This window comes from Podarcis erhardii (genome assembly GCF_964252035.2).
Source record: "Podarcis erhardii genome assembly, chromosome: 15".
Lineage (NCBI taxonomy): Eukaryota > Metazoa > Chordata > Lepidosauria > Squamata > Lacertidae > Podarcis > Podarcis erhardii.
In genome coordinates this window covers 8949706-8964653 of record NC_138505.1, presented here as the reverse complement: position 1 = coordinate 8964653, position 14948 = coordinate 8949706, and the positions used below count along the sequence as shown (strand labels likewise).

The following is a 14948-nucleotide window of genomic DNA, read 5'->3' as shown; positions in this document are numbered from 1 at the left end:
TTTCTAAATCGAGCCTCCTGCCTTCTTCCTGCTGTTGGTTTTCTTTCTTCAGAACTTAAAAGATCTGGTTTGCATGCAGGAGGTATCAGGTTCGAATCCAGACACCTCCAGGTAAGACTAGGGAAATACCTCTGCTGCCAATCAATGTAGACAGAGAGAGATGGACCTATGATTTGATCATTTTTTAAAAAATGGTTCATATCAATATAATAATGAGAATAAATAATAATAAATAATTCTCAAGTGCAGCAGGTCTGAACACATGTCATCTCTGGAAGCGGAGAAGGTCACTTTCCATTGACGACTGGAATATGGATGAGTCAGTTAAACTGGCAAATGTAATTAGTGCTGGAGAAAGTTGTTCAGCTGTCTGAACGGCTTAGGAGTCAGAAAACCCGTTGCTGGTTCTGCAACAAATTGTCCTGAGATCCACCAGCTTCCATCTGTCCTTAATGTAGTTTCATTGTTCTTTAGATAAGGCAGGCAAGGCGGCGTACAACACACATCTCCCCCAAGAAAAGAATCTGGAGAACTGTAGTTTTAAGGCGCTGGGAATTGTAGGATTATCAGAGGCAATCTACGGTTCCCGGGGTTCTGCAGGGGATGCTATGTGGTTTAGATATTTGGTGCGCCCGCAACCACAGATAAAATAGACCTTATCTTCCTCTATCCTGCTGCAACCACCATTCGGAGCCGGCGGAGCGATCATTCAAGAATCTCAAACCACTTCTCCCCTCCAGCCTATTCTCACAGATCGAAAACTCAGAGGTGTGTGGTCTTCCCAAAGGTGATCCCCGGACTCCATTCCGCTCTCAAGCGCTAACCACTAGGCACCACATCTGTGCCGTCTCCTCCATCCAGACCCCTAAACGCCAGCCCCTTCCACAAGGCGCAACGACAAGTAATGGAAGAAAAAAGAAAATAGAGAACCAACAATTCAGTTTCTCCAAACTTTTGAGGGGTGGGTGCACACACAATTTGCCAGATTAAATGTGCCAAACTGAAATTGCGGAGGCTTCACCGTTCCATTCACTGCCTTATTATCCCAATAAATGCCCACCGACAGAAAGCCCTTTGAAGGAGCGTGGTATAGTGGTTAGAGCGGCGATGGGGGGGGGGAACCTGGGGGCACCTTCCATATATACCCAGGCTGCAACTCAACTCATATGTAAGAAATCAATATTTGAGCCTGGCAGCGTCTGAGCTTTCTAACTCCCTGCCTATTGATGTTACCCGTTTGTTTTACTCTTTTCGGCACCTGCTATGAACATTTTTGTTTTAGTCAAGCCTGTCTAGAAACGCAGAATGCTGATGCACGAGTTTGAGTCTGGTTTTTAGCTTATCGTTGGTTTTAACAATTTGTTGAATATTTTTGGATTTTTGGGCTGTTTTTAACTGGCTGTTCTTAAGATGAAACATCACCCAAGGGTAAAAGTGTCCTGAGGCACTTCCTTAAAAATTTCATTCTGTCAGCTTAACCTGCGTACTTCCTTGCTGTGAGGGTCAAACGATGGGAGAAGGAACAGAGAGATCGATCATAAGAAATTTCATTAAGTTCATCCTGGCAAGGCAGACAATCTCTTGCTCTTAAGAAGAAACATACCCCCCGTTAGCGTTTCCCTAACATGCCATTTTCTCTCAGCCTAACCTACCTACAGGGTTGCTGTGAGGATTAAATGAAAGGATAAATAAATCTAATAAATAAATTTAATACATTTCCTCCTTACAGGGCAGGCACCTCTTGTTCGAAACATGCCCCCAGCGTAAAAAAAAAGGGGAGATCCGCCTAATTTTCCATTCTCTAAGACTAACCTACCTCACAGGGTTGTTGTGAGGATTAACCGAAAGGAGAAATAAATCTAATAAATAAATTGAATACATTTCCTCCTTACAGGAGGAATTGTTTGAAACGTGCCCCCAGGATAAAAAAGGGAGACCCCCCCTAATTTTTCATTCTCTCAGCCTATCCTACCTCACAGGGTTGTGGAGAGGATCAAACACAGAAAAAAGCTTTAAAAGTTCATCCTTACAGGGCAGGCACCTGTCCTTCGAAACACGCCTCCACGATTTATTTTTAAAGGAGATTTCCCTTTATTTATTTTTTCCTTCTCTCTCAGCCTAACCTACCCTGTGAGGCTCAAAGGGGACAGATCGCAGGGGGGCGCAATCGTTGAAAGAAGCGCATTTTTGCAGGGCAAAGGACTGGGGGGTCTGGCTCGTTTCCACAGCATCGCGCAAATATTTAAGCCATGCCAATTAGCCATGCAATGGGCGAAACAATTCTCTTTTTCTCACCCGGCTTCGGGCACAGCTGCTCCTGGTCCACCAAGCCGCTTGCAGCCGCGACCAGCTGCGCCACCCAGGAGACCCCGAGCAGCCACATGGTGCCAGGCAGGTGCCAGCTGCTGCTGCTGCTGCTGCTGCCGCCGCCCCCCCGGCTTCTTCCAGCCAGACCCCCCGGGCTGCCGTGCCACCTTCGCCTTGGCACCATCCTCGCCCAAGCAGCGAAGCGTTTGAGGAACTGTCCCGAGGGGAGGCTGCTGCTGCTGCCTGCCTGGCAGGGTTGCTCTGGTTGGTTGTGCAAGCCGGGGCGGGGAGGTGGGTTGTGCAATGGGGTGGAGCTGAAAGGGGAAGCAGGGCTAGGGGGCAGAGTGACAGCTATGGGGTGGGGAAGAACCCTCCGCAAGAGAGGCCACCCCAAACCCCTTGGCTCAGCGTTTTATTTTTAACTTCTGTTTTTAAATTTGAAAGGAGAGGCGCTAGATCTCATGGAGGAAATCTGGGAAAGACCATAGAATTGCAGAGTTTGAAAGAAGGACCGTCTAGTCCAGGGGTCAGCAAACTTTTTCAGCAGGGGGCCGGTCCACTGTCCCTCAGACCATGTGGGGGGCCGGACTATATTTTTTTTGGGGGGGGGAAATGAGCGAATTCCTATGCCCCACAAATAACTCAGAGATGCATTTTAAATAAAAGGGCATATTCTACTCATGTAAAAACACGCTGATTCCCGGACCGTCCGTGGGCCGGATTTAGAAGGCGATTGGGGCAGATCCGGCCCCCGGGCCTTAGTTTGCCTACCCATGGTCTAGTCCAAACCCCTGCAAGGCAGAGAATCTTTCACTCAATATAGGGTGCTCAAACCCTGAGATTTTAAGAGCTTCTTGCTCTGTTAACTGAACTCGACCCACCTAGAAGAGGGCAGTTGCATATAATAAAACTGAGCTGCCTGCTTTCCAAAGGCGCAGGTTTGCCCTATGTGAAGCCTCCTTGGGCAGTGGCAGTGTACCGCCACACAGGCTTATTTGCTGGGAGTGGAAGTGCAAGGGGTATTTGCAACTGTGATGCTGCTCGAGTCGCGGCTCCCCCTCCCCAGAGAATCCTGGGAATTGTAGTTTATTAAGGGTGCTGAGAGTTGTTAAAGGTAAAGGGACCCCTGACCACTAAATCCAGTCATGACCGACTCTGGGGATGCGGCGCTCATCTCGCTTTACTGGCCGAGGGAGCCGGCGTACAGCTTCCTGGTCATGTGGCCAGCATGACTAAGCCGCTTCTGGGAAACCAGAGCAACGCACTGAAACACTGTTTACCTTCCCACTGGAGTGGTACCTATTTATCTACTTGCACTTTGATGTGCTTTCGAACTGCTAGGTTGGCAGGAGCAGGGAATGAGCAACGGGAGCTCACCCCATTGCGGGGATTCGAACCGCCGACCTTCTGATCGGCAAGTCCTAGGCTCTGTGGTTTAACCCACAGCGCCACCCGCGTTAGGAGACCCCTATTCCCCCTCACAGAGCTACAATTCCCAGAAGCGAGCAGGTGTGCCAACTTGAATAAAATATTGGGCAGGGCAGGTAAAATGGAGAGGGAGAACTAAGAACACTCCGCTAACCCAGAAATAGTGCTTCAGGTTAAGAACTTTGCTTCAGGATGAGAACAGAAATTGGGCTCCAGCGGTGCGGTGGCAGCAGGAGGCCCCATTAGCTAAAGTGGTGCTTCAGGTTAAGTACGGACCTCCGGAACGAATTATGTACTTAACCTGAGATACCACTGTATAAACTTGGCCTGATCATGGCGGGGGCTTCCCTTGCGCTTCTTCCTCCTCCTCTCGAGTAGCCCAACATGCAGGAACAGAGCAGTAATAAATCTCCAACCTACTTTGCCGCAACGAGATGGGAGGGTGGGCAAGAGAGCCGGCAAAGATTTCAACCCACAGTTGAAATCTTAAAACCGCAATGTCTAGATTTGATGGTTCTTCAGGGATTCCGTCAGTGTGTGGGTCTGCTTGGGACATAGGTGCCAGCTCCCTGGGTGCCCAAACACCCACAAAATTCCCCACGAAGGTGCCTGGCACCCACAAAATTTGGTGCCAGGGCCACGCACATCACATTGCACCCAGAGCAGGCCTGGAGAACCTCCGGCCCCCCAAAGCTCTCCACCCGGCCCTCAAGACTCTCCTGAGGCCTCCACCACCCAGCATCTCACTCTCCTTCTGGGTTTCTGGCTGAAATGTGCCCTTGACAGCATTTAGCAAAAACTATTGACTGCCAAATGACCCCCCACCAGTTTATGCCAACAGCCAGTTGAAGGAGTGACCGTCTGAGATTTGGGGCAGATGTGCCTTTCGCCCCCTTTTCTGGACTTCCTGTCATTTAAGCAACAAGCACAAAAAGACACGACGATAGCTTTTTTTGGTCTTTTTTAAGAAAATGCAATTTCTCTTTATACCCATAAAATGATACAATTCTGCCAAGTATAGAAATATGTAATAAATTATATGGAATGTCCCTCGGTCCTTGCACGGCACGGCTGCCCTGCTTATAAAGCCCCTCTCACCCTGCACCCCCCCAAAAAAACCACACACAATAAAAATAAGGTAGTCCATGGCAATCCTCTCCCCCCCTCTCTCCCCCCGGTTCCCAATGAACTTTTCTCTTTGGTATCGAAGTCGGGTTTTAGGCAAGAAGGGGGACGGGTGAGAGGCAGACCTAAAATGTTGCCGCTGCAAAAAATAGCCCCCTGCCTGTGCCTCTGAGATGGGGGGGGGGAGAAAGAAAATTTGAGGGATATGCTAGGAAACTTCAAAAACTGGGTAGGGGGTGGCCCAAAATCACACAGCAGAGTAAGGAAGGAACCCACCCACAGAGAAATCTTAATTTTACTGGCTTTTCCTTACGCCGACAGTGGCAAGGAGACTTGAGGCCTCCTATGCCCCAACATTTTGGCTTATGAGGCTGTTGGGACTGTTGTTGTGGTCAAACTCAAGACTATGCATGTGTGTGTCTATATATACACGACAGAGGTGTATGTATTTTAAAATTTGCCATTTAGGATTGAAGTGCAAGCCAGTGAGAGAGTTACATGCTTGAAGCAGAATTTGAGGCTATCAGATCCTGACTTTCAGGCCCTGCTCATCTGCGTACGAGGCTGGCGATCCTCTTTGTATCCACTCCAGAGTGAGACCGACGGAAATGAAATGTGCCTAAGTTGGTCACAAACGTTCGCTTCAGTAGGTCTACTCGGAGTAGGGCTATCCTTACATACAACGCCCCAGTTCCTAGCATATCTCCGGAACAGTTCCACGAGGCGTGTCCTCACACAGCGACTCGCCACAAGTGCCTGGTTTTTTTTAAAATGAACTTTTGCAGGACAAGTAAGCCGTTGGGATGTTTGCCAGAACAAATGTTGCTTTGTGGGAGGGTGGTGAGGAAACTGGGTGCAAAGGGCTGCAGTAGCAAAGCCCCGAGCCGAGCGCCAGGATGGGGGAAGCTGTGGCCTGAGCCCAGCCCAGCCGAGTCCTCATCCCTGGCCAGCACCACAACAGGTGAAGTCCCTTGCCGTCCCATTCTCAGCTCAACATCTGCCCAATCCAGTTAGCTCTGCTGTGATGGGTGGGCCTCTGCTGGTGGAAACCAGAGAATTGGCAAAGGTGGTTGGTTGGTTGGTTGGTTGGTTGGGTGTTTAAGAGGAGGGAGCCTGCTTGCAAGCCGAGGTCCTACGTTATATAAAAATATTTCTTTTTCTTTTTCTTAAACTATTTCCTGCCTTGGGAATAACAGACCCAAGGGTGTAGACTCTCTGGGGCGCAGACAAGAGGGCAAAATAGCAAACCAAGTGGGTTCTTCGGGGGGGGGGGCGAGAGAAAATAGCTGATGTGTTTCAAAGCTTCCCCCCCCCCCCGCAACCTCTTTCCCCGAAAAAAAAAAAGGCAATCCATGCTCCAGGCATCTTGCTGGAGGATAGCAACCTCTTGTGCCCAAATTCTTCTCCCTCGCACTTTGGGTGGCACAGCTCCTGCAGAAGCGGGCACCACGGATCTCCCAAGCCGTGCCAGTCCAACCTTGGCCTTTAAACACCGCTGCCCAGTGCCCGAGGGAGGCACCCCTAGAGAACTTCCAATGCCAATGTGGAATAGAAAAAAATAATATATTTTTTTCTCCTTTTTTTTTTGTAAACGTGGATCGTTTTCTTTCATATAGATCTGTATATATATGTATATATTTTAAAAAGACACGATTAGATGATAGGAGGACAAGGCATGGAGGGCAGGTCGAAAGCGGGGTGCAGGGCCCCTGCCCCCCAATCTTTCACCCACCGCCTCTTGACGCGAGGCTCCAGCCTCTGACGCACCTTTAAGCGCCCCCAACCTTCTTGTGCCTCCAAGCCAGATACATTCATGTGCGGTTCAGGGAGATGTCACTGGGTTTTTCATTCTTGGAAGAAGAAAAAAAGACTCCCTTTTGCACAACAGTTCAGGGGAACATCAGTCTGAGGGTTGTGTGTCTGTGTGTCTGTGTGTTTGGGGGTTACACCTGTGTACCCCCTACCCCAGCCAGTGACCTGTTTGCCACTGTAAGCCAGCAGTCAGTTATTCTTATGATTATTATTATCATCATCTTTTTTGGTTATACGGCCGCAAGCCTCCTAGGCCTCCTCGATCCATCCGGTAAGATCCACATCTCTGCGGCTACCGGGGGGGGGGGCATTTCTGGCCTGTGGGGCAGCCCTCCCCGCCCCTCCTGAGGCAGGGAGTTCCGTCCGTTGCGTGTGTGTGTCTGTCTGTCTGTCTGTCTCGGGACCTTCCTCCTCACACCTTCAGCGTCTTGTCGGGCCCACCCCCACTAGGGCTGCTGGCCACGCTGCTGTCACCGCCGCCGCCACCGCCCTTCTTCTTGCGCAAAGTCTCGATCCAGCTAGCGCTGGGGCGGCCGCTGAAGCTGGAGAGGGCGAGGGAACTGAGGCGCATGTTCTTGCCGGACATGATGAGCTCTCCGAAGCCCTCCTGGTGGGAAAAGGCGTAGCCAGAGCGACGAGAGCCCGCCCGGCCCACCCTCCCCATGCAGCGGTGCTGGGCTTTCTGCTTCTTCCTCACCAGCTGGGTGTAGCGCACCTGAGGGGGGGGGGAATGAGAAAGCGGGGAGGAGGGGAGAGTCAGAGGCAGCAAGGAAATCTGTTTCCCTCCCCCCTCCTTCATGGGGGCACCCATCAGTCTCCCCGTCCCCATATTCCTCACGACAACCCTGTGAGGCATGTCAGGTTGAGAGAAAGTGACTGGCCCCAAGATCACACCTGGGGATGAGTGGGAATTCGAACCCAGATCTCCCAGGTTCTAGTCTGAGACTTTTAACCACTACGCCATGTTAAAGGGCTAGGCTGGGACGGTCTGTACTCTTTTAAGAAGTAGGAGGCAACTGCCCAGGGGTAATGAGTTTGAACCCCAAAAAGATTGGGCAAAAAGATTCCTGCATTGCAGGGGTTGGACTGGATGACCCCTGTGGTCCCTTCCAAATGTGCAGTTCAACGATTCAGTGATCTGAAGAGTGCCGGGATGATTGAGATTCAGAGTCTCCTACTCCATCGACTGAGCTATCTCACTTACTGTTTCAGACTACATCTCCCATCAGCCCCAGGCCATTGTGTCTGTAACTCTATGGGCGTGCCGGCTAGAAACTCATGGGAGTTGTAGTCCAGAAATGATCGTGCCGGCTGGGGCTGATGGGAGTTGTAGTCCAAAACTTATGGAGGGCATCCGGTTGGCCGAGGCTGGCCTTGCCCAATATGGCTGCCAGCAATATCCCAAGGATTTGGGCTGCGGACTTAAGTGAACTGGCACCTCTCAGGGCAGACAGATGAGACCTGCTAGAAGCAGAAGCTTTAATGTGGGATTATAGAATGCTTTATGCTCTGGTTGGAAGAGCCTTTGGGCATTTTCTGCATGTAGCTACCTGGGCAAGAGTGTCGTCAGAACCCTTGATGTGCCACAATGGAGTGGCAAGGGCGGGTCACAAAAAGAGTTGGATCCAAAACTTTACAGATGCCCTGCTTTACGTCAGTGTCCCGTGTTAATACGCAGAGAGATGTTGTACAAGACAAACCCTGGATAGCCACTGTCGACATAACAGATCACAACCGAACGCAAGAATGGCACTTCTTGTTTTATTCCAATCTCTCTGCGCTCTGGTTATGCTTGACAGGTGTTGAGAAATATTGAGTTGGAAGGGACCACGAGGTTCATCCAGGCCACCCCACCCCACAATGCAGGATATTTTGCCCAATGTGGGACTTAAACCCGCAACCCTGAGATTTAAGAGTCTCATGCTCTACCTGCTGAACCATCTCATTCTTTTTTTTTTTTTGCTTGCATCAAAACGTATTCATTTTTTAAAAAATAATACCGTATTTTTCACTCTATAAGACACACGTTTTCTCTCCTAAAAAGTAAGGGAAAATGTGTGTGCGTCTTATGGAGCGAATGCAGGCTGCGCAGCTATCCCAGAAGCCAGAACAACGAGAGGGATAGATGCGCAGCGCTCCCTCTCGCTGTTCTAGCTTCACCGTGAGAAGCCTCTTCAGGGCAAGGGAAGCCTTCATCCCACTGCCCTGAAGAGGCTTCGCACGGCTATCCCAGAAGCCAGAACAGCGAGAGGGATCGCTGCTTTCGCTGCGCAGCGATCCCTCTTGCTGTTCTGGCTTCTGGGATTCAGAATATTTTATTTCTTGTTTTCCTCCTCCTCCAAAAACTAGGTGCATCTAATGGTCTTAGAGTGAAAAATATGGTAATTAAAAAGAGAAGGAAATTTAGAACCTGAGTTTGCCAGGGAGAGTGGGGGCTGGCAGACAGACAAGGTGTCTACCTCGGGGGGGGGGGGAGGAAGGAAGGGCCTCTCCCCCATCTTCCATTTGGGATCCCTCTGCACCCAAACTCACCGTATCCGAGAGCTCAGGCTTCAGGTCCAGCTTGAGGAACCGGAAGGCGACCACAGGCATGATGCAAATGACCGTGGTGAGGGCAATGGTCAGCCACACGGCAGGTTGGGCTAGTGTGTTCTGGGCATTGCCTGGGCAGAGGAAGGAAAGCAAGAGGTCAGGGAGAAAGGGAGAGATTCAGAGGCACCTCTGATCTGGGAAGCAGGGAAGCTCATGACAGCCTGGACACCAGGTCCCCCTGCCGCCCCCTCCCCTGTACAAAAGTGTAAAGAAACTTTCCCATAATGCACCTTGGCCACCTCGCAGAAATATCCCCTTTGTGGCTTTGGGCCCTCGTATTTACGGGACTGCCTCTCCTGGTATACCCTGCAGAGGACCTTAAGGTCCATGAATAATCATAGTTTAGAGCAGTGTTTCCCAACCGGTGTTCCGCGGCACACTAGTGTGCCGCGACACGTTGCCTCGTGTGCCGCTTGGGAAACACTGCTCTAAGCGAGAGGGGACTCTGCTCAGGCTGCATCCGCCGTGCGCGAGGGAGGCGCTTCCTCTCGTGAGGGAGGCGAGAAGAAGGGAGGCGGGGCCGAGCAGGCGGATTGGCCCGGCGGCGGCCGTGACGTCACCCTGCGCGCGGCGGCAGATTCGAAACTCCTCAGGCGCAGGCGCGGCTGGAGCAGGAAGGCCGCTCTGCTTGAGAGGAAAGAGAGGGAGCCGCCGGCGCCGGGATGAAGAACACCGTTCCGCGGAGCACCGTGAAGAAGCTGCTGAGCAAGCACAAGCCGCACTTGCCTCAGGGTCTTACTGCCCACCCGCCTCTGTTTCCTTGCTGTGCTTGCTCAAACGGAACAAAGAGCAGGGAAAGCCCCTCCCCTCCAGGCAAGCAGGCAGGAGGGAGAGAGAGAGAGAGAGAGAGAGAGAGAGCGTGCGAGCTGGCTGGCTTGGGTGAGTAGGTGAGGGAAAACTTTTGCCTTCCTTTCCTCCCTCCCCGTTATACCCCTCTCCTGCATTCTTAGCCAGCTGCTTCTCTGCACACCCCTCTCGTGCTCCTTGTCCGTTCTGTGTTTTTCCTTCCCTCCCCACTTAAAATGTGGTTTAAAAGCATGGATCCACATGGATCCTCAGGATCTTTGCATTGGGTCACCCCAAATTCACCAACAGATCACATAGCATGTCCATGGCTACAGCCTGCCCCCCCAAAATCACGCACCCACTGTTGCCTGGGGCTGCAGTGGTGCAAAAATGTGGTTACAAAACATGGATCCACATGGATCCTCAGGATCTTTGCATTGGGTCACCCCAAATTCACCATCAGATCACATAGCATGTCCATGGCTACAGCCTGCCCCCCCAAAATCACACACCCACTGTTGCCTGGGGCTGCAATGGTGCAAAAACGTGGTTACAAAACATGGATCCACAGGGATTCTCAGGATTTTTGCATTGGGTCACCCCAAATTCACCATCAGATCACATGTCTGTGGCCACAGCATGAAGCACAAAAATGATACATCATTAATATTCACTGCCCACGGCGGCAGCCAATCGGCTGCCGCAAAGGGCGGGCCCTCACAGGTTCACTGAATAAAGTATTTTATAATTTTTCATATTTCTGTTTACTTACTATTTCATAATAAAGTAATTATAAAATACTTTATTTGTGTTTATTTGATTCCTATTAAAGAGAGTTACTTTATATATAGTCAATATAGGCACAGAGTTAATTTTTTAAACATTTTCTAATGGTGGTGTGCCTCGAGATTTTTTTCATGAAACAAGTGTGCCTTTGCCCAAAAAAGGTTGGGAAACACTGGTTTAGAGGTCCCGGGCCCTAAGGAAGTCAGATTATCCTCCACCAGGGCCAGGGCCTTCTCAGTGATGGCTCCGACCTGGTGGAATGTTCTGTCCCATGAGACCAGGGCCCTGCAGGATTTAACTTCCTTCTGCAGGGCCTGAGCTATTCTGCCTGGCTTTCAACCTGAACTTAGCCTGATCTTTTATTCCCCTTCCTTCCCTCCCCCTCCCCTTTTTATGAAGATTACCAGCTCTGGGATCCCACAGCTAATTCTCCCCTGGTCTCCATGCTGGCCTAAATAGGACTAACTTGGCCAGCTAGCCCTGGTGATCATCTAATGTTTATTGGATGGATTTTCCCCCTAAATTGATTTTTGAATTCTGAATTTATTGTTATTCACGTTTTATACTGTATTTTATGCTGTTTTTTGTTGCATCAGTTAAGTGTTTTAAATTTGTTGTTAGCCGCCCTGAGCCCGGTTTTCTGAACCGGGAAGGGCGGGGTATAAATAAAAAAATATTATTATTAATGCACAGCCGCTGGCCATGCAGCTGAAATCTCCCAGAATGCACAGCCCTTGGGCCCCAGTAGAAATCTCCCAGAATGCACCACCTTTGTCAATAATAGTTCTGCAAGGAGGCAAAGAAATGAGGCATGTGTGAGAGAGAGCAGGGCGGAGAGAGAGGAAGTTGTAGACCCAAACAGAGAAGCAGTCTCCAAACTCACCCACGAAACGGAACTGGTTGGGGAAGAGCTGGAAGAGGCCGTCGCTGTGCATGGCAAAGAGGATGGCGAAGTAAACAGCCAGGCTGCCCCAGATGAAGAAATGGTTGATAGCCGTCCAGAATCCTGTATCCAGGCCAATCTGTTGGGGGGAGGGGAGAAGGTCAAGCAGAGCATCATGGGGGTGAGGGACGGCACAGGCTCTTCCTGCCGCCCCACAGCGGAGAAAGGTTCCACTGAGCATATGTGGAATGTATTCCCCTCACCACCAGCAGTGCAGCGGCAAATTCAGAAGCGCAGGGTCCCTTCCTGATTTTCACAGTGACACCCTTCCTCGCAGCCAAGCCTCCTTTCAAGATTTTACAGTAAACTCATAATACAGTGGTACCTCAGGTTACATACGCTTCAAGTTACAGACACTTCAGGTTACAGACTCCGCTAACCCAGAAATATTGCTTCAGGTTAAGAACTTTGCTTCAGGATGAGAACAGAAATCGTGCTCCGGCGGCACGGCAGCAGCAGGAGGCCCCATTAGCTAAGTGGTGCTTCAGGTTAAGAACAGTTTCAGGTTAAGAACGGACCTCCAGAACGAATTAAGTACTTAACCAGAGGTACCACTGTAACGCAATACAGTCATACCTCATGTTATGTTTGCTTCATGTTACACTTTTTCAGGTTGCGTCCCCCAGCGACCCAGAAGTACCGGAAAGGGTTACTTCTGGGTTTCGCCGCTCACGCATGCGTAGACATGCAAAATGATGTCATGCGCATGCACAGAAGCAGCGAATCGCAACCCGCGCATGCGCAGACGCGCTGCTGTGGGTTGTGTTCTTTTCATGTTGTGAATGGGCCTCGGAATGGATCCCATTCGCAACCAGAGGTACCACTGTAATTATAATTGGGGATGCATTGCAACAATCTCCTTTCACAGATGCCTAGGGCTAGTCGAAATCTCCCAGAATGCATCACCCTTGGCCCCCTGGGCTCATTCAGAGCTGTTTTATTCACAGCAGATAAGAAGGTGTAGAAAGCCAGGACTGGTGGGAGATATATATATATATATATATATTTGCTGGAGGAGACTCTTGAGAGTCCCATGGACTGCAAGAAGATCAAACTTCTCCATTCTGAAGGAAATCAGCCTTGAGTGCTCACTGGAAGGACAGATCCTGAAGCTGAGGCTCCAAGACTTTGGCCACCTCATGAGAAGCAAAGACTCCCTGGAAAAGACCCTGATGTTGGGAAAGATGAAGGGGACGACAGAGGACGAGATGGTAGGACAGTGTTCTCGAAGCTACAAACAAACTGCGGGAGGCAGTGGAAGACAGGAGTGCCTGACGTGCTCTGGTCCAGGGGGTCACGAAGAGTCGGACACGACTAAACAACTAAACAGCAACAACATATATGTATGTTGCTTTTGTTGTCCTACCTGCACGCTGACGACGATGACAAGGGAGGTCGCCACGGTGACGGCAAAGGACTGGTAGTCGGCCAGGTGGGAGTTGTCGCTGAAGACCCCGTAGGGGATGAAGAACATGAAGACGGAGGTGTAGATCCCTTGAGCGATGCAGATGAAGAACTCCCGCTTGTTGAAGAGCAGGTTGAGCTGCCCCGGTTCATACAGCTTGGGGTACTCCAAACTGCGATGCTCAGGCACATCCTAGGAAAAAGGAATGGGACAGGGCTAAGCCTTTAGGCCTGAGCGCAGGACCACCCCAAGTGGGGCACGCAGGCCAGGGACGGGCAGGGACAAAAATTTGGAGTGGCACACTCAACGCAGACTCGCCAGAGGGGATACACACATACAGAGAGAGACACAAACCAGAATAAGTTGGCCATTCAGGCAAAGGGGGCACTGCTCCGTCAATATCTAACCCAGGGGTTCCCAAAGTAGAAGAAGAATAAAAGTTTGGATTTGATATCCCACTACCCGAAGGAGTCTCAAAGCGACTAACATTCTCCTTTCCCTTCCTCCCTGCACAACAAACACTCTGTGGGGTGAGTGGGGCTGAGAGACTTCCGAGAAGTGTGACTAGCCCAAGGTCACCCAGCAGCTGCATGTGGAGCAGCAGAGACGTGAACCCGGTTCCCCAGATTACGAGTCTACTGCTCTTAACCACTACACCACACTGCCCCCCGGGGGATGGTGGGATTACCCGGGGGAGGGTGTTAGGAGGCAAAGGGGCTGCATGGGGATGCTGGAGGTGTAAAGGACTTTGAAAAGCTGGTATCGCTGGATCAAGCCCATTAATTGTGTTCAATTAAACAAAATAGTTCTAACTGGATTTTTAATAAAAGTGCCATAATGCAACTTTTATCTTCCCTGGTAGGTCATGCAAACTGCAGTTCTCAGTACAGTGGTACCTCGGATTAAGAACTTAATTTGTTCCGGAGGTCCGTTCTTAACCTAGAATCATAGAATCCTAGAGTTGGAAGAGACCACAAGGGCCATCGAGTCCAACCCCCTGCCAAGCAGGAAACACCATCAGAGCACTCCTGACATATGGTTGTCAAGCCTCTGCTTAAAGACCTCCAAAGAAGGAGACTCCACCACACTCCTGGGCAGCAAATTCCACTGTCGAACAGCTCTTACTGTCAGGAAGTTCTTCCTAATGTTTAGGTGGAATCTTCTTTCTTGTAGTTTGGATCCATTGCTCCGTGTCCGCTTCTCTGGAGCAGCAGAAAACAACCTTTCTCCCTCCTCTATGTGACATCCTTTTATATATTTGAACATGGCCATCATATCACCCCTTAACCTCCTCTTCTCCAGGCTAAACATGCCCAGCTCCCTTAGCCGTTCCTCATAAGGCATCATTTCCAGGCCTTTGACCATTTTGGTTGCCCTCCTCTGGACACGTTCCAGTTTGTCAGTGTCCTTCTTGAACTGTGGTGCCCAGAACTGGACACAATACTCCAGGTGAGGTCTGACCAGAGCAGAATACAGTGGCACTATTACTTCCCTTGATCTAGATGCTATACTCCTATTGATGCAAACCTGAAACTGTTCTTAACCTGAAGCACCACTTTAGCTAATGGGGCCTCCCGCTGCCGCTGTGCCTCCGGAGCACGATTTCTGTTCTCATCCTGAAGCAAAGATCTTAACCCGAGGTAATATTTCTGGGTTAGTGGAGTCTGTAACCTGAAGCGTCTTTAACCTGAGGTACCACTGTAATGCTTTTTATAGGGTAGGGAGCACAGGGGGCAGTCGCTTGAACAGTTTGGGAACCACTGA

General features: G+C 50.4%; 2 protein-coding genes across 3 annotated transcripts in view; both read right to left on the bottom strand.

Moving 5' to 3' along the window:
- IL6R (interleukin 6 receptor) overlaps positions 1–2525 on the bottom strand; it is a 32736-nt gene extending 30211 nt beyond the window's left edge. The window contains exon 1 of the mRNA XM_081841105.1: positions 2296–2525. Within this exon, the coding sequence (XP_081697231.1) occupies positions 2296–2491 (196 nt within the window). The 5' untranslated portion in view covers positions 2492–2525. The remainder of the gene's footprint in view (positions 1–2295) is intronic.
- Positions 2526–6413: 3888 nt separating this feature from the next.
- The window catches only part of ATP8B2 (ATPase phospholipid transporting 8B2), a 62676-nt gene continuing 54141 nt past the window's right edge, over positions 6414–14948 (bottom strand). For both annotated transcript variants that reach the window (XM_081840870.1, XM_081840869.1), the window contains 4 exons: positions 13146–13376; positions 11720–11858; positions 9205–9335; positions 6414–7387 (listed from right to left, as the gene is read on the bottom strand). In XM_081840870.1, coding sequence (XP_081696996.1) covers positions 7085–7387; positions 9205–9335; positions 11720–11858; positions 13146–13376 — 804 coding nt within the window. In that variant the 3' untranslated portion in view covers positions 6414–7084. The remainder of the gene's footprint in view (positions 7388–9204; positions 9336–11719; positions 11859–13145; positions 13377–14948) is intronic.